The sequence below is a fragment of the Cetorhinus maximus genome, chromosome 14 (genome assembly GCF_964194155.1).
Source record: "Cetorhinus maximus chromosome 14, sCetMax3.hap1.1, whole genome shotgun sequence".
Taxonomy (NCBI): domain Eukaryota; kingdom Metazoa; phylum Chordata; class Chondrichthyes; order Lamniformes; family Cetorhinidae; genus Cetorhinus; species Cetorhinus maximus.
In genome coordinates this window covers 109,643,658-109,668,161 of record NC_135892.1, presented here as the reverse complement: position 1 = coordinate 109,668,161, position 24,504 = coordinate 109,643,658, and the positions used below count along the sequence as shown (strand labels likewise).

The 24,504-nt window shown below is 44.3% G+C and overlaps 1 protein-coding gene and 1 pseudogene across 1 annotated transcript; both read right to left on the bottom strand.

Annotated features, from left to right (window-relative positions):
* Positions 1-1,122: 1,122 nt before the first annotated feature.
* Positions 1,123-24,252, bottom strand: LOC144690007 (tubulin alpha-8 chain-like). The gene is made up of 3 exons (XM_078557539.1): positions 23,449-24,252; positions 17,142-17,192; positions 1,123-1,341 (listed from the first exon to the last, which is right to left on the bottom strand). The coding sequence occupies exons 1-3, from the start codon at positions 24,250-24,252 to the stop codon at positions 1,123-1,125; spliced, it is 1,074 nt and encodes a 357-aa protein (XP_078413665.1).
* LOC144690221 (U6 spliceosomal RNA) lies at positions 16,781-16,893 on the bottom strand (annotated as a pseudogene).
* Positions 24,253-24,504: the final 252 nt, after the last annotated feature.

The window sequence follows — 24,504 nt, the reverse complement described above, 5'->3', positions numbered from 1 at the left end:
CGCACCCTGTATTGCTTTTGAATCCCTTACAGCGCTTTCCATGGCCAGCGCTATCTGTAGCACCTTTTGGAAATCCAGATTCACTTTGGACAATAATCTTTTCTGAATAGTGTCCTCTTTCACACCACACACTAAATGATCTCTGAGCATGTCATTCAGAATCGTACCGAAGTCACAATGCTCAATTAGCTGCATCAAATTTGCCACGCAGCTTGCAATTGTCTCACCTGGCACTCTGTTTCACGAATTAAACCTGAATCTCTGCATCGTGACAGAGGGATTGGGTTGAAAGTGAGCCTTCACGAGGTCCACCGATTCATCAAAATTCTTCCAATCTGGGGCACTGAGTGCCATCAAACTTCTATTCAGACAGTAGATTTTGTTCCCACAAAGTACTCAAGAGGATCGTTTGCCCCTTCTCTACCCCCATAATTTTGATCGCTTGAAAAAAGAACGTGAGGCGCTCTATGTATTGAGACCGATCTTCCGTGGCTGGTTCAAAAGGATCAATTCTCCTGAATTGCAGCATTTTGAGAGGGGATAACTTCTTCAATTCTAACGGAGCTTGCTACTTCCAATCACTGGGTGACGTACAGAGCCGATTTCTTTTTAACTTGATCTCTTCTGTTCAGTCCTCTTTCATCCTTGTCACCAGCTTGTTATAGGGTGGCTGAGTTGTGCTATTAATGATAGAGTTGATCTGCAGACACTTCTTGGCTGGAAACATTAAGTTTATTTACAGTATACTCAGCAGCAACTACACATGTGCTTTCAACTCCAACTCTATCTCTACACTGACAGCTGAGGCAGTCTGTGCCACTCTCCTGTTGGTTACTATGGATCATGTGACCTTCCTTAGCACGTATTATTCTTAAAGGTACACTACACACCAAATAAAACCATAATTACTACAGGTTGCTAAAGGTATGTTTCAACAATGAAGGGACTGAAGTGTGCAGTGTCATATATTATATAGCAGTTCGCAAACAGTGGGTCGGGACGCAAATTGGCATCTCAGAAATAGCGAATAGGGTCACGGACTGCCCAACCTCCCAGCCGCATCTGTCCCTGCCCTTCCCTTACTCATCTTTCAGTTTCTTTAGCTGGGCCATGGGCTCTTGCTCATGGCTGCTTCACTGAGTCTTGAATCCCGGCCCCAGTAATGAATCCAGCAGCGATGCCTCTGCTGTTGAGCTGCAGTCTGTCTGACCCAGCCAGATTACCCTGGTGCTGTGGAACTACCTGGGCTCCAACATCATCCACCTCAAGACCCTCAACCTGCACTTCTGCTGCTTCCTGGCCAAGGTCCATGAGCTGGAGATGATCAGATGAAGTAATGGCCTGGTGCGTACATAAAATAATAACATTTTTACAAAGTGCTTTAAAAACACAGCTTTTCACATTTATATGATGTATTGTATATTGATCTATGATACACAAATTTTAATTATATACTGAATGTTACTGTGCCTTTATTGCTGCTTTGTTTTTATTGGCTGGGGTAGCATTAATTTTCAAGTGGGGTTGAATTGGAAAATAGCATGGAAGAGCTGTTATAGAGGTATTATGCCATTTTTGTGGTGAACAGGTTAAGTTTTCTGTTAACAGAATTGATCAACTCAGGAATGAAAGGTGCATTGAATTTGTGAACTGTCTAAATGAGAGGCCAGGGGAGGGATGCACCCAGTGATTTAAAAAAAACTTGAGCTTATATGGTGCCTTTCACAACCTCACAGTGTCCCAAAGTCCTTTACAGCCAATGAAATACTTTTTGCAATATAGTCACAGTGGAAACGTAGGAAAAGCAGCAGCTAATTTACAAACAGCAAGCTCCCACACACAGCAATGTGATAATGACTAGATAATCTGTTTTTAGATACTGGTTGAGGGATAGACATTGACCAGTACACTAGAGAGAACTATCCTGCTCTTTTTCATGGAGTGGATGGAACCTCGGCTTAACATCTCATCTGCAAGCCAGCACCTCCAACAATGTGGTACTCCCTTGCTGCTGCTATATTGGCCTGCATTAAATAGCCAAGTCTCTGGAGTTGGATGTGAACCCACAACCTTCTAAAGCAGAGGCAATGCTACCCACTGAGCCAAGGCTGACACCACACAGGCCGGAAACAATGGCTTTAGTCTTCCTAACGTTGAGGTGCAGGAAGATAAGTATCGTCCAAGATTGGAAGCCTGACCGTAGAGAGACTGTTGAGAGCGGTACAGTGGTGGGGTGATGGAGTGATGGAGTGATGGCTCTTCAGGGTATGCATCAACACTGATTCTGTGTGATAGCTTTTTGTCTTGCACTCAACAGGACAATTAGCAAGAGTGCCAATTGTAAAGGGAACCACACTTTATACTGTATGTTGTTGCTCCCATTATATTTGTTCCCTTTACATTTGATATTCTTGCGAATTGTTCTGATGAGTGCAAGACGAAAAGCTTTGACAAAAACATGATTCTGTGTCTGTGGGTTGTGCCTCTAATGGCCAGGATGTGGATGAAGAAGGGTGGGGGGGTGGGGAGTTACAAGGGCAGCTCCTGGCCGGGGGTGGGGGGCGGGGGCTTCAAGACTAATGGGGCAAGGGTGGGAAGTCTAGCTATAGGGAAAGATGTTCTAGTTGGAACATAATCATTCAAGGCAATCCCATGGATCTTGACAATGGAGGACAGGTGTTGGAGAAATCCCTGACTTATTTTTCTCTACAACTCTGTCAGTAAAACTTATTTTGTGGGAAATAAATGATCAATGCACATTGCCGACTTTGAAAACAAAACTAAAGCACAACGATAAGATTTTCAGGAACGGGAAGTTAGATTAATGCTCTCAGGCTGACTTAAAGTCAATGTCCCGAGCTGAGGATTTATAATCTATAATAAGCTTATTGATTATTAATGCTGCTTCTGCCATTTTTCCCTGGAGTTTTCCCCCAGTCTGTTCCAATGAAACAAAAACAAGACATCAACAATTGACTGAGAAATAACTGCACCTGTAAAACGCTGATGCTCGGCCTTTAAGTTCACTACTGCTTTCTGCAGAGCATCTAGTACGTGGAATCACAGAAATTTTAGCACAAAATATAAGGCCATTTGGCCTATCAAGTCCACTCCGACCAACAAAGAGCTGTCCAGCCCTAATCCCATATTCCAGCTCTTGGTCCGTAGCCTTGTAGGCTCCAAGCGCTTGTTAAACGTTATCAGGAGCCCCAGGTGACAGCTTTAAGTGGACATTGAATGCAATTCAATGAGAATGAGGTAGAACTGACAGGTGGAGGTCCAATTATTTCAATTTTTGTCTCATTCGCATGGATCTATATAAAAACTGGGCACATCTCACTGTGGGAAATGAGGGCAGGAAGCAACGGGGACTAAAGAGGCCAAGATATGGCCATAAGGCATTTCCTTCTCCTTTCCTGTATCAGCTGGAATGATTAAGGATCTAAAATCTAGATCCTTAGAAAATCGAAGTCAATGCCCACGTCCAAGCCTCCTCTACCCTGCCGTGACATGAAACCGATGAGACTGAGGGACATCAGCAAGATTATAGAAATCTCTCCGAAATAACATTTGGAATATGTGGTGCAATCTAGCGGGAAATATTTCATATTAAGCGTTAAAATTAAAGGCAAAGTTTTCAGTGCTAAGGCATTATTTCATAGAATCACAGAAGGAGACCATTCAGCCCATTGTCCCAGTGCCAGCTCTTGGAAAGAGCTATCCAATTACTCTACTTCCCATATCCTTGCAAATGTTTCAGTTTCAAGTATTTATCCAATTGCCTCTTTGAAAGTTACTATTGAATCTGCCTCCACCCTCCTTGATCCCTCCAACATCCCAGATCATCGCTGTGTAAAGTGATTTCTCCTCCTCTGCCCAATTGTTCTTTTGCCAATTATATTCAATCTATATTGACCCTCCTACCAGTGGAAATGTTTCTCCTTATCTGCTCCATCAAGACTCCCTACAATTTAGAATCTCCCCTTAATCTTCTCTGCTCTAAGGTGACCCCCATTTCTCTACATATAACTGAAGTCCCTCAGCTCTGAGTATCATCCTAGTAAATCTTCCCCATACCTTCTCCAATACCTCACAATGCAATCCTAAAGTGTGGTGCTCAAAATGGTGCACAATATTGCAGCTGGTTTCTATTCAGTGATTCATAACGTGTCACATGACTTCTTTGCTTCATGTAAAACTGCTACAAGTATCTTACTCTATGCTGCTAAGCCAAGGGCTGAATTTTACTTTCCCAAACTGGATATGCTGACCCACCATGGTGAACAAAGATTCAGTGGGATGGCCATCGTCAGTCTCTAATGATATGGTAGGGGCTCAAGCCCTCCGGTCGGCTGACCGCCCACCATTTTGAAATCATGAATCAACAAGCTATTTAGTGTGTTAACAACCCAATCATCCGGGATTTTTCGTTGTCTGTTGCACATTTTTCGGATGTAAGGAAAGTTTCTTATCCACCAGCTAAAACGTGGTGACACAAGAGTGGTAAAAAAAGGCCTACTGGCAGGACCATGGTTGAGTGGACCAGCAGATTCTGCTGGGGAAGGGGGCAGAGCCTGTATTTCTTTAATGACTTTTTAAAATCTTTTGTTGTGCCTTCAATGGATAATAAAGATTGATTCTGAGAGCAGGTTGTCTTTACAATTCTAGCCTTGCGCAGAGCATTACCCGCTCTGCCGTATGACAGGACAATTCTCAGAACCCACAAGTTATGTATTCACACTAAGGTATGATTTGTATTCCACTGTAAATGGAGCTGCTACCAAAATTCACGACAATATTTTTTTTTTAGATTAGCACAATGTGGTAATCTGAGGTGTAATACACCTTTAAGAGAATGTGACCAGGTTGAACACGTGACTGGAAGACCCAATAGCTGTGTAGCGTGGGCTACCATGTTAATGTTAACCTAGAGTAGGGCCTGGTTGGGGAAGCACACATCATGGTTAGTGCTCTGCCGTCTATGTAAATAAATAGCATGTGCTTCATTTCATATTGGTCTCTGCGTCTGCAGTGAATGGTAATCGACTCACCCGCAGACAGATACGCGTGCAACCGGATCACGAGCAAAACGAACCCGGAGTAGAACATAACACCCAAATTCCCAAAAGCTGGTTAATATTGTGGCATCTGAGAACAGGCATGCAAACCTGGCCCTGATAATAGCTGCAAGGTTAAGGGAGCAAGGGGGAGGCTTTGTGGTCAGGAAGCCACCTTCCTATGCACCTCTACTTGGCCGCCTTCCCCCTGGATGACCAATATTTGTCCATCCGATACTTTATTGGTTGTGCAGAGACTCTAGGGCATGAGTGAGCGGACACCTCAGCTTCCATTCTGCCTCCCTCACACTGCCGAGAAATGTAAAACCTACCTCTGCGTGACAGAACCAAAGTGTTTTCAAAGCATTGAGTGCTAACAACAGTGTTTGGTTTTTCTCTGATAGGGTTAATTGAATTAGAGCTACTCAGTGCCCTAAACATGTAGTTTGAGAGCATTGATTTTCTAGATGTTGTATCAGGGATTTTGTGTACTTTACACTGATGGAGTACAATATTATTGACTGAATCAATTACTTCTGACGCCACAGTAAATTAGAGGACAGGCCTTTCAATTTGCAGCTCCTGGTATTACAGTTGGGCACCTCAACTCCTCAGGCAGAGACTTTACGACGTTCTTGTCTCCCTGAGATGCTTCAGCTTGTCAGCTGAATTTATAACTGAGTAAACATGGCTGTTTTCATGAACTGAAGAACGCCTGAAGAAAGATAGACCGGCAACAAAATCAGACTAAGCTCCACAGTTCACTTCGGGGGCCAATGTGTATGTAGCTTCTCTGAGGGCAAAAATAATATATCCAGGAATTACACCTTTTTTGAATTAAACAAAAGCTTGGGGGACAATAACTCCCTGCTGCATTCTCTATGGCAACGCTTTGACCAATCAGGGCTGACTTGCCAACCAATCAGCTCCCTTTTCTCATGCAGTATAAATTGTGGCTCCCTTTGAAATTTGGCATTCTTGAGTCTGTCCTATGTGCGCAAGACAAAAAGCTACAACAGTATGTCTCTTTTTTTCAGCAGTGCTCAATATTTATCCCTTAACCAACATCTAAGACAAATTATCTAACCATTTACTTCACGGCTGTTTGTGGAACCTTGAGTGTACAAATTGACCACTATAGTGATTATACTTCGGAAATACTTTGCAGGCTGTAAGTGCACTAGGGCTTTCAAAGGTCATGCAAGGCGCTATATAAATGCAAATGTTTGTTTGTTATACTCGCTCATTCTCTAGCTGATGACAGGTAGGCAGTCTGACAAAATCATGGAAATTGAGGGTGGTGGCGAGGAGATAAAACCGGGTGACAACAGCATGAGAAGGAAATTGACTGCAAAACTGAGGATAATGCCTCCTGAGCAACAGAATGCACCGAGGAAAAGGAGGGAGCCAACCATGGAATTTTCACGCCTCAGAGGTCTGTGCTTCAGAGGCTACAGTGTGAGGGCAAGAGAAGCAGTCATTGCAGGAGATATGCTTGTTATGTTGGGACAGGTAGCAAGGGTAATCCCATCAAGGTGGACCACAGAAGACAGAGAATGGAGGGAACCAAGTTTTCCCTCTCTGCATTGAGCATCCAGAGAGATTAAGGAAGGATGATGTACTGTGGTCACAAATTAGAAGATGCGTCAGTGACCTTTACTAGAATGGGATGTTGGGGGACAGATAAGAATGCAACTAGTAAAACCATTCAAGGTCCTTGGATAAGAGAGTTATGAATGGTACCTGGAGAGATCAAAGGAGTTAAATGTGTTTTTTCTTTAAGCGTGGGAGGGATGATTGAAGTTTCGAAGAAGATGGGAGCATTTGAAGGAAAAGGGAATGACTAACGATGTTGATGAGTACTGTACAAAGAGAGATAGTTAGCAGCTGGGTAGGAAAACAGGAGATCAAAGGAATGAATGTAGGTCTTGTGGTGAAACTATATCTTGGAAGAAAATGATGTGGAATGATGAAGAATGATACTGGACTGGGGTGAGAGAACCATGTAAGGAGATTGGGACAGCAGGGGAAGAGGTAGAGGCAACTGCACAGATATTTTTGATCTTTGAAATGAAAAAAGGTCCTCGCACTGAGGCATTGACGAATGAGGATGAAAGAGAGGCGGTAGGACCCTGTGGGATTGTCCTTGCCCTGAAGGATGACCCTGGAGTAGTTAGAAGAGATGGCTATGGAGAGGCTTAATTAGGTCAGTCATGTGCCGGATTCACTTTAGTCAATGGTCTTTCAACTTGAGGGAAAAGGTAGGAGCAGTGTGGTTGAGAGGCCTTGAGTAATTTGAAAGTGAAGAGGGCATCAAAAACAGAGCAAGGTCCAACAAGAGATTTCATAGACCTTTCCTCTTCCTGGAGACTCATGTAAAGGGATCATTTCCTTCAGGACAGTGTGTGGATTGGATTGAGTCAACAATTGGGTCATGAAAGATAATCAAACAATTAGGGGTGAGTGGGGAAGACGAAGTTCCTCCAATCAGCCAAATATTCATTTTTTAATTCCATATTCTCATTTCATATCACAATCATGTATTATTCAAACCTCACTATTAGCATCGTGTATGTAGAAAAATGTATTTTAAAGTTTTAAGGTTTGCACCTTGTCATCACTGAACACTGGAGCATTCATGACATTGAAGCTTATGTAAAAAAAATCTTGAAAGAAACCTCGACAGATAAACAAGCATTGGATGCCTTCTCCATGTTCTCGTAAATGGAGTTCCTTATCTGATAGACTGTAGTTAAGTTTCCCTGGTGTAATGAATGAAATGAAACTCTTTATATTTATGTTCACGCCTTCAGTGCTCTGTATTTCAAGATAACTTCAAAAGGAAGATGAGCTGTCAGCTTCTCTCAGGATATGTGAGCAAAATAAGAAACATGTAGGAAAATCATTCCGGATCGAAGGTCTCTTGCTAGGACAGAAAGTCAATTAAGAAAGAAAGAACTTGCATTTACATAGCTGCCTTTCACAAACTTAAGGCATGCCAAAGTATTTTAAATGTAGTCACTGCTATAAATGTGGCAGACAATTTGTACACAGTACCATCCTACAAAAGCAATGCGATAATGACCAGATCATCTGTTTTGTGATGTTGGCGAAGGATAAATATTGCCCAGGACACTTGGGAGAATTCCCTTATACTTCCTCAAAATCCTTTCCCACACAACTTAAGAGGGTAGGCTGCACCCCAGTTTAACATCTCATTTGAGAGACAGCAGCTCCAACAATGCAGGGTCAGCCTAAACTTTGCACTGAAATTCCTGGAGTGGGGTTTGGGCCCCTAACTTTCTGCCTCAGAGGCAAGAGTGGTACCCACTGCTAACATGTTCTACCATCAGACATAACACAATGGCATATCTGACTTTACAAACTGGGCTGAGGAGTAGGGTGGGACCACATAGTTACATTGGGAGGAAGTTCACGTGGAGTACAAATACTGAATGGCCTCCTTCTGTACTGTAACATTGGTCTTGGGCAACATAAGTCCAACCAGGAGAAGGGTCCAGTCTAATGCATTCAATTCAAATCATCGTTAAACTATCTCTTTGGTATCTCTTAGAACAGAGGAGGATAGGAAGAGAAAGGAGATACCAAAGAGATGATTTAATGATGATTTGAATTGAATGCATTAGACTGGACCCTTCTCCTGGTTGGACTTATGTTGCCCAAGACCAATGTTACAGTACAGAAGGAGGCCATTCAGTATTTGCACTCCACGTGACTTGTGTTGGACAAGGCTTTTCAAATACCCCATGGAAAATCAAGGACAGTGTGTGCAGGGCCACAATTGCTCCTGGGGAACTTCACAGCTGAACCCAGCATTGGCTGTCAAGTGCTTTGGGATGCCTGAGGTGTTGAAAGGCTCTTTATAAATAAGTTTTCCTTTCTCATAGAGCAAAGGAAGCCTCAAATTAATGTTTCATCTAAATACAAGAACACAAGAAATAGGCCCCAGGGCCCATCGAGCCGGCTCCACCATTTATTACGCTCATGGCAAATCCTGGGCTTTAACTCCACTTTCCTGCCCGCTCCCCATATCCCTTAATTCTCTGAGAGACCAAAAATCTGCCTACCCCAGCCTTAAATGTGTTCAACGATGGAGCATCCACAACCCTCTGGGGTAGAGAATTCCAAAGATTCACAACCTTTTGAATCAAGTAATTTCTCCCCATCTCAGCCCCAAATGATCAGCCCCTTATCCTGAGACTGTGCCCCCACATTTTAGATTCCCCGAGCAGTGAAAACAATCTCTCAGCATCTACCCTATCGAACCCCGTCAGAATCTTGTATGTTTCAATGTGATCACCTCTCATTCTTCTAAACTCTAGAGGAAATAGGCTCAATTTACACAGCCTCTCATCATTGGGCAACCCCCTCATCCCAGGGACCAGTTTAATGAACCTTCGCTGTACTGCCTCCAATGCATGAAATGTATGTATTTCTTAAATGTGGAGACCAAAGCTGCTCACAGTACTCCAGATGTGGTCTTACTAAAACCCTGTACAACTCTAGCAAGACCTCTTTATTCATGCACTCCAATCCCCTTGCAATAAAGGCCAACCTGCCATTTGCCTTTCTAATTGCTTGCTGCACCTGCATGCAACTTTCCATGTTCCTTGTACAAGCACACCCAAGTCTCTCTTTGAACATCAACACTTACAAGTTTCTCACTTTTAAAACATATTCTGCTTTTCTATTCTTACAACCAAAGCGAATAACTTCACACTTCCCTAAATGATACATCATCTGCCATTTGTTGGCTACTTACTTAACCTGTCTATATCTCTTTGCAGCCTTTGTGTCCTCCCCACAGCTTACCCTTCCACCTGGCTTTGTATCATCAGCAAACTTAGATACATTACTCACTGTCTTTTTCTCTAAGTCATTTATATAGATTGTAAATAACTGAGTCCCCAGCACTGATCCTTGCAGCACTCCATGATTTAGTGTTTGCCAACTTGAAAATGCTCCATTTACGCCCACTCTCTGTTAACCAATCCTCTATCCATGCTAATATATTTCCCCCAAATCCATGAGACCTTATCTTGCCTATTAACCTTTTATCGATTGCCTCTTGGAAATAAATGATGGTACCTCTGACAGTACATCTTCCCCTTCATTCCACAGCACCTTTCACAACATCAGGACATTCCAAAACATTTTACAGCCTTGAGAGGCTATGGAGAGAGCTGTGCTGGCAGGTTAGCATGTGAAATCACCAGTGAAAATGTTCAGAGCTTGGAACTAATCTCTATTGATCTTGAAACAGTGTTGTTCTCATCAACTCTTCATTGTGCCCTCAATGAGATCACCTCAGCACACATGTAGGACATCAAGCAGAAACACTACAGGACATAACGTCAGCAAGTGGAATGAAACAACTGAAGTCTGTTACGGTTTCTTTGTGAAAATAGTGATTTGATGCCAAGGACAATTTTCATTCACCAGTGGAGATAAAAAGAAGAAAAAAATAATCATCATTATTACACTGAATTATAAACAGTCAATGGTGGTAATACTCAGCTGGTCTGGCAGCATCTGTGGAGGGAGAAACAGAGTGAAAGGGCTGAAGCTATACAAGGCTCTGGATTCCCCACCCACCCGGTTAAAAAGCTGTTGGAGAGTCTGTTGAGGGGAGCGCCAATGGCCCTACAGCCATTTAACAGCCAATTGCCCATTTGTTATAGAGTTGATTTTCCACATAGCCGGGTAGATGCCAGCGTTGTAGCTGTACTGGAACAGCTTGGCTAGGGGCGCGGCAAGTTCTGGAGCACAAATCTTCAGTACGATTTTGGCAAATGCTTCAGCCTTATGTTTTGCACTGATGTGTTAGGCTCCTCCATCATTGAGGATGGGGATATTTGTGGAGCCTCCCCCTCCAGTGAGTTGTTTAATTGTCCACCAGCATTCACGACTGGATATGGCAGGACTGCACGGCTTAGATCTGATCCATTGGTTGTTGGATTGCTTAGCTCTGCCTATCACTTACTGCTTATGCTGTTTGGCACACAAGTCATCCTGTGTTATAGCTTCAACCTCATTTTTAGTTATGTCTGGTGTTGCTCCTGGCATGCCCTCCTGCACTCTTCATTGAACCAGGGTTGATCACCTGGCTTGGTGGTAATGGTAGAGTCGTGGATATGCCAGGCCATGAGGTTACAACCATGAGTTTGAGTCTAATTCTGGTGTTGCTGATGGCCCACAGCACCTCATGGGTGCCCAGTCTTGAGTTGCTCGATCTGTTTGAAATCTATCCCATTTAACACAGTGGTAGTGCCACACAACACGATGGAGGGTATCCTCAATATAAAGGCAGGTCTTTGTTTCTACAACGGCCGTGCATTCGTCACTCCTACTGATACTGTCATGGATATTGAACTTTATTTACAAGACAGCAGCAGCAGTTACATGTGTACTTCAAGCTCTATAACTAAAAAAGAACTCCCTCCTAGGGGTTCCCCACACTGCAAATTGATTGGTTTACACAGATAATGTGATCTTACAACACAGAATTATTCTTCAAGCTACAGTCCTGCGTTTATCAAAACTATAATTATTGCACCAGTTAAGGGCATCAATTGGCCCACTGGCAGGTGGGGCACCCGACAGCAGCCGCATCACTTGTATAATTGCAGACTGGGTAAAGAACAGCAGATTTCCTTCCCTAAAGGACACTAGTGAACAAAATGGGTTTTAATGACAACTGATGATAGTTTCATAGCCACCATTACTGAGACTAGCTTTCAATTCCAGGTTTAATGTTTTAATTAAATGATTTTAAATTCCACCAGTTGCCACAGCAGCATTTGGGCCCTCGTCTCTTGAGCATTAGCCTGAGTTGCTGGGTCTCTGGTCAATGACATTACCACTGCTCCACAACCCTCCCCGATTCCTCCAGCCAACTCCCCAATGCCCCAAGCTTACTTTTAGGTGCCTGGCTGAAAACCCACAAATAGCAGAAACTCACCGTGGGGATTTGTGCAATCTGAGTGTGGCCAATTATGTTCTGGCTCAATGCTTTTTAAACTAGCTTAAAAATTGTGGATTGGTGATTTGTGCTGTATGTCATTTGCACTTGAACTTCCTTGATTTTCACACAGGTTTCCCTGCTTTGGATGAATTGTGCTGTGAAAAACCAACCAGCGTAAAGTCCAGACCAGGATCCCATTGCAACAAAAGGACAGTCAATCTATTTGGTTAAGGAAGTAAATGGAACTTGATGTCGTCAGGTGTACAGCATAGATCCCTGAATATTGCAATGGAGATAGGGGAACAACTATACAAAATAAAGGAAGCAATGCTTGTTTTTCACAACCTCAGGACGTCCCAAAGTGTTTTACAGCCAATGATGACCCTTCTTAAGTGTAGTCACTGTTGTGTAGCGCAGGAAACACAGCAGCCAGTGTCTGCACAGCAAGTTCCCACAAACAGAACTGAGATGATGGCCAGATTTTCCTTTTTTTAGTGATGTCAGTTGAGGGATAAACAGCGGTCCAGGTACCATGGAGAACCACCACGTTCTGTTTTGGAATAGTGCCAAGGGATCTTTTATGCCCACCCGAGAGGTAATCCAACAGGCAACGCCTCTGACCATGTGGCACACCTTCGGCCTCACAGTCAATGAGGAGTAAATCGGGCAGGGTGTGAACCCAGCATTCCACTGAGGTTCCCCATCAGGCTCCACTCTTGTTTCCGAATTCCGTTGCCCCGTGTCCTGTGCACAAGTGTTGAGCTTAATGTTGAGCTTAGAGCTTAGGCCCTAACTCCCAACAGGGAGCTGCTACCAAGCTGGAAAAATGTTTAGGGAAATGGAATTCAGAAGATTGCACTTGAAGAGCAGGGGCATAATGGGGCATTTGACCTTCTGCCCTGTAAGATTATGGGCCTGACTTTTATGCCCCCCCTCCGCTGGTGGGTTTGTAGGCAGGGTTGAGCGTAAATTTTCTTGGATGGGTTCCTGCCCGCTCCGAACTCTCAGTAATTTTACAGAGGGGCGGGCAAAGCCTTGGATGGTCCACTAGCGATCAATAATTGACCACTTAAGGGCCGTTTCCTGCTCAGCCTCAATTTTTGGGCTAGCGGGAGGAGTTCCTGGGCATGGGGGAAGCACGAAAATAATCGGGTTCGGGCCTCGGGTGAGAAGGCCTCCATCAGAAGCCCCCTTTTAACATCGGCACTCCCCCCCCCCCACCACCCCACCCCTATCCCATTAAGGTCCGGTACCTCCCTCGCCACCACCCCATGCCCGCCCCCAAAACCCCCAACCCCCCCACCCTCCCCGTCCTGAGACCCCCAAAACTGAATTCTTCCTGGAATCCCGGGAGTTCCAGTCCCAGTCCTGTCCACTGCAGCCTCTGGCACTGCAGGGTCTTGAGAGTTGCCAGCCAATCAGATTGCCCGGCAGCTCGCTAAGCCGGGATTCCCTCCTGAGTGAGGGGCAGAAACCCCGTCTGCTGCCACTTAGCCCTTGTTGGGGCGTGAAATGGCTGTGGGGCAGACGGTGTCAGCAGGGATGCGTTCCCTGCCGACTCTATGGATGACGAATTAGGAAACCCCACCATCCTAAAAATCCTGGCCATGCAGGGCTTTTGTGGTGCAGTGGGTAGCATTCCTGCCTCTGAGCCAGTAGCTCCTGGTTTGCATCCCCCCCTCCCCCGCCAGGACTTGATGGCTAAGGAAGGTGCCTTCATAACCTGGCCAAACGGGTTGAGTGTCAACCTGCAAATCCCTCCAACACACACCAATGACAGGCGGTAAGAGTGGGAGAGATTCCTGGTCAGCCGTGTGTTGGAAAGAACGTTGGAGCCTTTACCACCACTATCCATAGCTCCAGACTGCAACGTACATGTAAAAGTGCATATTGACATAGCAACTGGTGTTCCTGAGGGAACTGGGACACACCACCTGTGAAATTGGGTCATTTTCTGGGCAGGAATCCCATGGGATCAGATGGGATGTGGCTTAACAACTCCCACCTAATACTGGTCTCAGTTCATTTTAATGGTGAGTGAAATAAAACCAGAATTGCACTAGATCCTGTCAATTTCCCAATGAGCAGGTTAAGTTAAAATAACCTCCCCTAATTCTACAATTCATGTACAAGAGCTTCCTCTCGATTAGAAACATTTTCTTGAGCAAATGTTATTTTACTTCAGTCCAAACATCCCTTTTCTTGGATAGTGAACAGTAAACTGAATATCTACTTTCCTGATACTCAGCATTTATGGATGGGCAGCTTCTCTCCACCATGTAACAGTCAGCCACATGTACTAACCAGCCTGACTTATTACAGCCCTTCTTGAGCCCAAAGTCATATCATCTCCTGTCTGTGTGCTTGACTGTGTCTATGAATGCTGTTGCTCCCTGTGGTAAATTAATTTGTGTCTTGTTGGACTAATTTGCCGCATAAAGATAATTCCTTTCTCAATTTCCACACCCCCTGGCTAATTGGCATGTTTGAGATCGTGTTGCTGAGGGGTTTATCATTGCTACTCAGAAGCTAAGCCATTCACTCACTATAACACACACACACACACACACACACACCAAAAACAGAAAATGCTGGAAAAACTTATCAGGTCTAACAGCTTCTGTGGAGAGAAAGAGAGACAGAGTTAATGTTTCGAGTCCGCATCACTCTTCTTCAGAGCAGGACAGGTCTCCTGCTTGTTAATCAGGGGAAATGTCATCTGGTAAAGTCTATTCAGCTCAGTATCTTTGTCTATTATGGCCCTCTCCTCACTCCTCATGGTATGTGTAGATGATCTCTTGGAGTGACAGACAGATGGTATTGTAGCCTTTGTGCTGGTGAGGCATTGAATCATGTTAATATTTAGTGAGATGGATGGCTACATTAGCATATTGACCAGCAGCCACTTTGAATTCATACTCACTTCCTCAGCTTTTGATGGGTGGTGGGCTTATACTGGTTACTCTACTTTTTGAGTTGACACATGCATCTTTTTCTCATTTGCTCTCAGGATAATGGGCCCAGTTTGTAAAACCAGATTATATTACCTGTTGACCTGAACAGGTAGTGATGCGTCTTTTCTGCAAGAGGGAATGGGAGAGAGATAGAGAGAGAGAGAGAGAGTGAGAGTGTGTGTGTGTGTGTGGTGGGAGGGAGGAAAGAGGGAGACATAAGGCCTGAGTTTTAGGCCCCGCAGGAGCTGATGGAGAATGGAGATGGGTGGTGTAGCGCTGTTGGCCTGCGTGCTGCTTCCTGAACTCCAAGTCCTGGGTCATTTTCTGGGAAACAGGGTGAGGAGGCAGCAGGGCTAGCCACCCGTGTGTGGTGAGCACATGGGCGATTCAACCAATTAAGGACCCATTGAGGCTTGTTAATGGAGGCCAGCGAGGGTTTTCCAATCAGCCTCCAGGTGCCTGCGAGGGGGAGGGGCGTCAGTTTAACTACTTGGAGCTGGCTTCCAGTGACAGGCCGAGGAGGGTCAGCACTCCAGGCAAGCGTCAATGCTCTCCCTGCCTGCCTGAGTGTAGTGGTCACCAACTGCGCCCTCACCCCACCCCACCCCACCCCACAGTGGTGGCCCAACTGAAAAAGCCATTTTTTATTTAACCTGGAAGTTGGAGAGATGGCGCCTCCATTTCGAAGCGGCCTCTCACTACTCCATGGCATCCTGCTGCTGATTTTAAGCTGGAAGACTCCTGATTGGCCCTCCAGTTTCGAGAGCCCACCCACGCCGTCCCTAATAGGATGGTGAGCCCGCCCTCTGGCCATTATCATTAATTGGCCACTCTGGAACAAACCACAATGAGTGACTGTTTTCCCACACAGTGCGGCCATGTTGGCGTGACAGAGAGGTCACAGGGAAAATCCAATCCATAGAGGGATTTGAGAACAATGTGGTGGTGACCGTCCAAGAAAAGAGAGAGGGATAGACAGAAAGAAAGAAAGAAAAGGTCTCCCTCCGAAATCCAGAGGGTCAGTGCCCAAGACCATGTCAGGTGTAGGGCTTCCAAACCTCCAAGAATGGCCTGGGGTCTCCACTAATTAAAGATTAATCTCCAGGAAATCACTGCCAGCAATCCAGGAGATAAGTCAAAGGGGCATTATAAATGTTATTGTCTTTTTCTTTTGTTTTTTTTTTGAACACCTGTGTGTATTAATGTTTAAAATATTAAAGATGGGAAATAAATTCTGTTTTGAATGAATCATCCAACTGGGTAATGAAGAGTTGTTCCGCTTTCTGATTGGCTATGGGAAGGCGGGGGCAACATGAAGATTGACATGTTGAGCAAACAATGTTAAGAATGTGGAGGCAAAAAGTCATAGACACATAGAAAGTAGGAGGAGGTATAGGCCATTCAGCCCTTCAAGGCTGCTCTGCCATTCAATATGATCATGGCTGATCCTCTATCTCAATGCCATACTCCCGCTCTCTCTCCATACCCCTTGGCTCCTTTAGTGTCTAGAAATTTATCTATTTCCTTCTTAAATATATTCAGTGACTTGGCCTCCGCAGCCCTCTGTGGTAGAGAATTCCACAGGCTCACCACCCTCTGACTGAAGAAATTTCTCCTCATCTCGGTTCTACGTGGCTTACCCCATATCCTGAGGCTATGACCCCCTTTGTTCTAGATCCCCACCTCCTCCACACCAGCCCGAGGAAACATCATCGCTGCATCCAGTCTGTCCAGCCCTGTCAGAATTTTATACGTTTCAATATGAGATCCCCTCTCATTGTTCTAAAAATATGGAACACTTCACAAATTTGCGTGTCATCTTTGCTCAGCAGGGGCTGTTCTCATCTTCTCTGTCTCGTTCCAATTTTAGTATATGTACTGGAATCTTCAGGAATACACCTTGCTGGAGCTGGCAACCCTATGAGCCTGTTGTGGCCCAGAGCCATTCCCTGCTGTGTTGGCTTGTTGAGAAATGAAGTCTTCAAATGAAGCCTTCAAATAAATATTCCACTCAAATCCTGATAGCATCACCAATATGCGCACGTGACCTGCTTGCTAACATTTACGCTCAACTTGGCTGTCTCACCTTATTCCCAGCTTCTGAATTTTAATTTACCTCTCCTGGGATTTGTCCAAACAATTTACCTGAATCAGCAGGTGCTTATCCCCTTCAGAAAATTCCATTTGAATTGATTCACCATGCGTGTGGATTCAGAACGCGGACAGCTCATGAAAGCTGATGAGTGAAGCAGATTAAGTGGATCGCCTACAGCCACTTGACATTTTACTCTATTTCGAACAAGAGCTTTGAGGCTCTTTCTATCCCCCCAAAAAATTAACCCTCTCGTTACCGATGGTCAAACACGATTGCGAAGAGCAGAAAACAAAGAAAAGGTCGTCGAAGGTCGCCTCTGACGAAAAGTCAATCAAGTGAAACGTTAATCCTATGGTGTAAAAATGTCATGAACTATTAACCCTGTGGTTTTGAAATGTAGGGCAATCCATGTGGTTGAATGGTGGAGCTTGAGGGCCCCTCTACCGCCCAATACTTGGCCCCAGGTTTTATTTCCTTCAAACTGGCAAGGGGAGATCGGAGGCTGTTGGGGGGGGTGGGGGGTGGAGGGGGGTGGGGGGATGTGGAGGGTAGAGAGGCAAGTGGGGAGGCTGAGGGGTGGGTGAGGGGGGGAGGCTGGGGGGGCGGGGTCTGGGCAGTGGGGGGAAATCAGAGGATGGCAGGGGTAAGATAAGATCTGGATAACATCCAAGCTTCAGAAAAAACTCAGCAGGTCCGGCAGCATCGGCGGAGAAGAGCAAAGTTGACGTTTCAAGTCCTCATGACCCTTCAACAGAACTAAGTAGAAATGGGAAAGGGGTGAAATATAAGCTTATAAGTTTTTCCAGGTATTTCTATTTTTGTTTTGGATTTCCAGCATCCGCAGTTTTTTTTGTTTTTATCCAAGCTTCAGAGTCTCGTCTGCCTATGGAACAACCTGCAGCCTGACAAACTTCCACTGTCTCCGTATCTTCAAATCCACAGACGCTTATGCTTTGCCCCACCTTCCCTTTCATCCAGTCGATGGGGGTCAAGCCACCAGCCGCCTAGACCCCTTGCTCTGAAACCCCCTTTGGTCACTCCAACTCCACCTCCTCCGTGAAGAGTTTCCTTAAAATCCACCAAGCCTTTGATCACCCTTTGTAACCCAATTCCCTGTAGCTCTTTTGTTTTAAAAGCATTGACGACTTTTTTTTTTTTGCCCGTGTAAATGCAAAAATATTGCTACTCGTTTATTTGAAGCTCTTTCAAACCCGAGCCTGAACACAAGGAAAGGCTGCCTGGCATCCTCTTCTCCGTTAAGTTGTTAAGCCTGATAAATATGCAACCTGTTTCTTCAGCAAATTGGCTCTTCCACCCGCTGATGATGTATCGCCAAGCTCTTTGAAGGGTTAGTGCCTGCAACTCTTTGCAATCAGCTCTCATTGTAAATCTCTTCTAGACGAACGCACATCAGTTAAAAACCTGATTTTGCGACTTTAAACCCAGTTGGATAGGTTGGCTCGCAGAACAGAAGAGTAGGGTTCAGTTGACTTTATTTCCAAGTGAAATTGATAAGAAATGCAAGATTCGTTTCATTCCTTAATGGATGTGGGCTCAGCAATTACTATCGCTGATGATTTAGTGGCATCATTTAGCAGCCAGATGTCCTCCTGTTTTAGGCTGAAGAAGTATCTATTTATTCTGTGCTCGCTCAGGCAAGAGCGTGTTAAATTCTAGCGAATGAAAGGCTGTCTGTTTCAAGGCGGCCACTGTCAGCATCGATCACTCCCAGGTCAGGTGGACGCAACAGCAGCTCGGCAATTGGGCATAGCTCCAGCTGAGGCAGGAACGCAAGATGGCAGGCAGAAAATTGACAGCCATTTCCTGATTTTCTTCTCAATTGAGGCCGATTTGTACCACTCGTCACCACTTTTGGCATGGCCGCTGTTCCATTGGTAGCAATCGCGTCTCTGAGTCAGAACGCTGTAGGTTCAGGCCCACGCCATAATATGTGCAATATCAACAGAAAATGCCGGAAGAATTCAGCAGGCCTGGTAGCATCTGCGCAGAGAGAAACAGAGTTAACATTTCGAGTCCGTATGGTTACGTATCTGGATGTGTATCCAGATGGTATAACTATCCGATGCACTAACATCCAATTTTCGTCTGCTGAAACATGAGGTGGTCTCCACTTCCTCATTAACATCTGGAACACATGCTGCCTCTGCACCCAAATAAGCTGTCTGATATAACTGCTTTATTCGTGAATCCTTCTGCTGTAACTCTACCAGTTTATACACTATACACTTCAGCTTCATTCTCCTCCATTCTCTCTCCCTGAGCAATCTTATCAAAGATAGCATCAGCTAATTGAATATCAGCACCTTTTCCCTGCCTTTTAAATTCCTCCTCTTCCTGTTTTAACCTGTGAGTTTATGACCTTGTTACTACACAATCTAGAAACAATCCAGGATGCTCTTTATGCTGCTCCACCACAGGCTGCTCAGCTACAGTAGGCATCACCAACATCTGTGATCCAGCTATATCATTGCCTAAAATAAATTGAACTCCTGCAATGGGCAATTTTTCCACTACCCCAACAATCACCTCACCTGTTTTCCACTTACTCTTTAAATTCCACTTGCTCTTTAATTTCACAATGGAATAGGTTTAACATCTCCACGAATTGAACTTATTATCACTTTTTCCTGCAATACTTCCTCTGAACAACAAAATATCGCTATCCCATAACATTAAGGATTGACTAGCCCTTGAGTCTCTTAAAATTTAAATATCTTTGCAGGCTCCACACAGTACAGATGGAAGGACTTTCCCTTCATGTACAAAATCTTTAAATACTTATGTAACCTGCCCTTCAGCGCTCCCTTGGGTAAACTGTGAACACATTGCTAGTTCTTTACCTATCACTGACTCTTCCTGCTTTACCTGTACACAAACCACTGGTTTTCCCTATGCCTGTGTCTCAGAACCCACAGTACTCTTATTTCCAGAACCTTTCTGCATTCCAACTACCGCAACAGATTTTCCCTGTAATGTCCAACACTTCATGTGCCCCACCTTATTGCAATGAAAACACCTCCGTTTTTTGAGTGTCACTCCTACCCTCAGCATCTTCATTTTTGGCCTGAGAAAATTCTTCCTGAGAGTTTCCAGCTGCTCCTTCTCTTCCCTGGCTATCTACTGTCCTTTCACTTTCCCACTTTCTATCCTTCTCAGGTTTCAACGGGTAACAAAAAAGGGTTTAGATCTATGAACTGAGTCATGGTGCAGAATTTTGTCCTTGGCTTGCAGGATTCGCAGGAGTGGGCGGGGACAGTCAGGAAGCTGAGCATTGCCTGTGCGGACGAGGGGGGGTAAGTGCGAGTGGGCCTAGCGTGAACTTCACGCATGCGCGTGAGAGAGTGCGGAATAATCTCCCTGAGCCACAGAGCTGCCTCAGGGAGATGCAGAATATACTGAACGAATTATTAGACTTCAGAAAAATTTAATAAAACATGTCCCCTCATGAGACTCTGTCACATGAGCAGGGACATGTTTTTAATTAACGATTAAAATGTTTATTTCATTTGCATTTGATTTTGGAAACCTCATCCCACCCGTGGATGAGGTTTCCAAAAAAATGTAAAGGCCTTTGTGCCTGCCCATCAACCATTAGGTTGAACGGGCAGTGAAAAATTCAGCACAATTGATAACTTAATGGCCTTAATAGGCCTTTTAATTGTCGGTGGTTGCGCTACCGGCACTGAACTATCGTGCGACTGCGCGTTAATGTCAGCATGCTCGGCCAATGTCATTGTGCATCACTTCATGCTCAGTCAGGTCGGGCGCCCACCCACCCGCTGAGCTAAAAACCCTACCCATAATCACCAGCTATCCCTGCCACTTGTCTTGCCATTTTAACCCTCTGTTCTTCCACATGAGTTCTCACTACCAAGGAATTGAGTCTTTAAATTCTTCCAAAAGAGTTACTTCTCTAAGAGCTGCATATATTGTTTCTACCTTTAATGCCCATATCCACTGGTCAAAATTACTTTGTTTTACTCTCTCAAACTCAATATACACTTGACCAAGCTGTCTCCTTATATTTCTGCCTGTACACCTCAGGAACCAATTCATATACACTCAAAATAGCTTTTTTACTGCATCATAATCCACTGATACTTCTTCTGACAGTGAAGCATAAACTTCTTGAGCTCTAACTACCAACCTAGACTGTAAAAGCAATGTCCAGATTTATTGTGGCCATTTCATCTGCTTAGCTATCTTCTCAAATGAAATAAAGAACAACTCTACCTCCCTTTCCTCAAACTTCGGAAGAGCCTGCACAAAGTTAAATATCTTCCTACTGGGCTTTAGATTGGAAGTGGTCATTTCATCCTCAGAACCTCCCTCAGCCTTTGTGATCTCTTTTTTAACCTTCAGCTTTTTAAGCTGATATTCTCCCTCCCTCTCCATCTCTCGTTCCTCCATTGTTAATTTCTTCAGTGCCAATTCCTTTTCCTATTTTCTTTCTCTCTCCCCGGCCTTTCTGCTTGCTCCCTTTGGAAAGCCCTTTCTCTTTCCTTTTCCTTTTCCTCTGCCTCCAATTCCAGTTTCTTTTTTTCCATTTCCGCTGCTTGTTCCTGTTCAAGCTTCTTCATTTGTAACTGAAGTCTCACTACCTCCAGCTGTGACTCGCTTGCTTCAGGTATCCCTTCCAATTTCAAATGCTGTGCTATCAGTTCAATTAAGCCTGCTTTCTTTGCCTCTATAGTTAACTTCAACTGCAACTTACCCACCAATTCTGTTAACTTACCCTTAGGTACTTTTTAAAAACCAATCAGAGTTATGTCTTCTGCTTCCAGGAAAGTCTTAGCGATGGATAAAGCCATTTTTACAGTCTCACCACTTTAAAATCCCTCACACCAACTTTTGAGTTTAATGTGCTTCTCGTACTCATAGCCTTAAGATTCACCAGCTCCAAGCCAATCAAAGAATTTCAAATATCCTGCAAAGAGCCTTCAGTTCTGTTATGACATGGTAGGTGATGTGTACCAGGCAGACCAAATCCACAAGGGAAACTTGGCCACGCTATCACAATGGTTTTGCAATTTGTATTTATTACGAGAAGGTTTGGATACCGAATTCAGAAGTAACGAGTCCGCTAATACCGTTAGAGATTTTTTAAAAAACTAAATTAAAGCATTTATTAACAAAAGAAAAGATTTAAAGCACATACATAAGATTACAATTACTTAACACTACAACAAATCCCAAAATTCCTAATTAACCTGACTCTCAACTACACACCCCCATTAAGGCAACAGTCCAAAATAGATTTTAAATTTAAATAGCATGTCAGTATGTTTAACACAGCACCCACTCCACAGTGGAACTACAAAGACTTTCCTCCACCTTTGGTTACTGGACACAGCAGACTTCTGCTTAAGTGGCTGGAGACTTCCCCAAGGCTGTTTTCCATGGCCCTCTTAGATCTTACATGGCCTCCAACATAGCTTTCCATTCCTCTTTATATGTGTTTCTCTCTCTCTCTTTAATCTGTAAATTCCATTGTTCTATATGTCTTTGGAAATTTACTTTTCCCATAATATAAAAACCTTTCATATTGTCAATATCGTCAGTACCTTTGGGAAAAATAAACACACTGCTTGGCCTTGCTTATCTTGCTAGTTTTAAACATCCTATCATCCCTCTGACACCAAAACAACTCCTTCACTTATTTAAAAATGAAAATTCCTTCACACCCTACATGCTAAGCCCTCATCTATGTTTACTCATTAGCATTTCAAATGCCTTTTACCCCTGATTTCTTTTGATAATTTCAAGCTTGCAGTCTATCTGAGTCTAATTCAATTAAATCAGCTACACAGACAGCCATCCACACTCACACCCATAAACCTACTTTACAATAGGCCACAAAAATATAATTAAAAAAAACATTAGCTTCATGACAAGTAGTATGTCATAAATGATCAGCTGTCCTTTTTTACTAACAGGCAGCTTGATGTTCATTCTTGATCATGCACAACTTGGAATTATCAAAAAGCAAAGCTTAATTTTTTTAAAAAGATTAAAAAAATATGTTCAGGATTAAGATCATCAGGTTTTAAGTTACAGCCCAAAAGGACATGAGAGAAGCAGATTTGTTGCTGACATACGGCAGGTTGTGGATGGGGAAGGTAAATGTAGTGTGATTATAGCCAAGCCCTGCATATTCAATGCACAATCTTCAAGCTTGCTCATGTTTGTGTGCCAAAAGCAGGAGACAAACCGAATAATGATTTCACTCGAGTCTCAAGAGCTCTACATCAAAATCAAAGTAGCATTAGGTAGAATGACGCCAGGGTGGCCAGCAGCTCCATAAGCATAGTCAGAGGTGCAGGTTAGTTTTGCTCTCTGTCCAACCTCTTCATAATCTTTCTCCAAGGCTGCCATGTCTTCACGGGCCTCTGAGAACTCCCCTTCCTCCATCCTCTCGCCCACGTACCAATGCACAAAGGCGCACTTGGCGTACATCAGATCAAACTTGTGATCGAGACGAGCCCAGGCTTCAGCGATGGCCGTGGTGTTACTCAGCATACACACAGCACGCTGCACCTTGGCCAGATCCCCACTAGGCACAACAGTGGGAGGCTGGTAGTTGAAGTTGATGCCGACTTTGAAACCAGTTGGGCACCAGTCAATAAACTGGATGGAATGCCTGGCCTTGATGGTGGCAATGGCAGCGTTGACATCTTTTGGCACCACGTCACCCCGATAGAGTAAGCAGCAAGCCAGGTACTTGCCATGGCGAGAGTCACACTTGACCATCTGGTTGCCTGGCTCAAAGCAGGAATTTGTGATGTCAGCCACAGACAGTTGCTCATGGTAAGCTCTCTCAGCCGAGATCATTGGAGAGTAAGTCACCAGAGGGAAATGGATACGAGGATAGGGCACCAAGTTAGTTTGGAATTCTGTCAGGTCGACATTCAGTGCTCCATCAGAGCGGAGAGACGCTGTGATTGACGACACAATTTGGCCAATCAGCCTGTTCAGGTTGATGTAGCCTGGATGTTCCACGCCCAGATTCTTTTGGCAGATGTCGTTGATGGCTTCGTTGTCTACCATGAAGGAACCATCGGTGTGCTCGAGGGTGGTGTGAGTGGTCAGAATGGAATTGTAGGGTTCTACATCTAACGTAGATTGTGAAGGTGCATGCATCATTTCAAGTGCATCTCTAGTCTGAATAACGATAGAATGAACCATATAATAAATACAATTTCTCTCTTGTTTGTTGCATGTTCATTCAAGGATGCCAGACTTCAAGAAATAGCACTCAACGTTCAACCTCCTTCTTCATCACTCGTCAGGTTCCTACCAATGTTTGTAGAGAGTGTATTCTAATCATTTGAAGGCCTGACCCTATGTTGGGAAATACAAGTCCCAGAATTCAGAACCAAAGATATCACTTCT

What these genes read in the sequence shown, in the direction of transcription:
- LOC144690007 (XM_078557539.1), bottom strand. Translation starts at nt 24,252, where the DNA reads ATGCATGCACCTTCACAATCTACGTTAGATGTAGAACCCTACAATTCC. An exon ending in ATTATGAAGAGGTTGGACAG is followed by an intron (nt 17,193 to 23,448) that starts AGAGCAAAACTA and finishes CACACGCATGGT; the next exon opens with GAATCAATTCAAATGGAATT. An exon ending in ATAAGCACCTGCTGATTCAG is followed by an intron (nt 1,342 to 17,141) that starts GTAAATTGTTTG and finishes TGTACGCACCAG; the next exon opens with GCCATTACTTCATCTGATCA.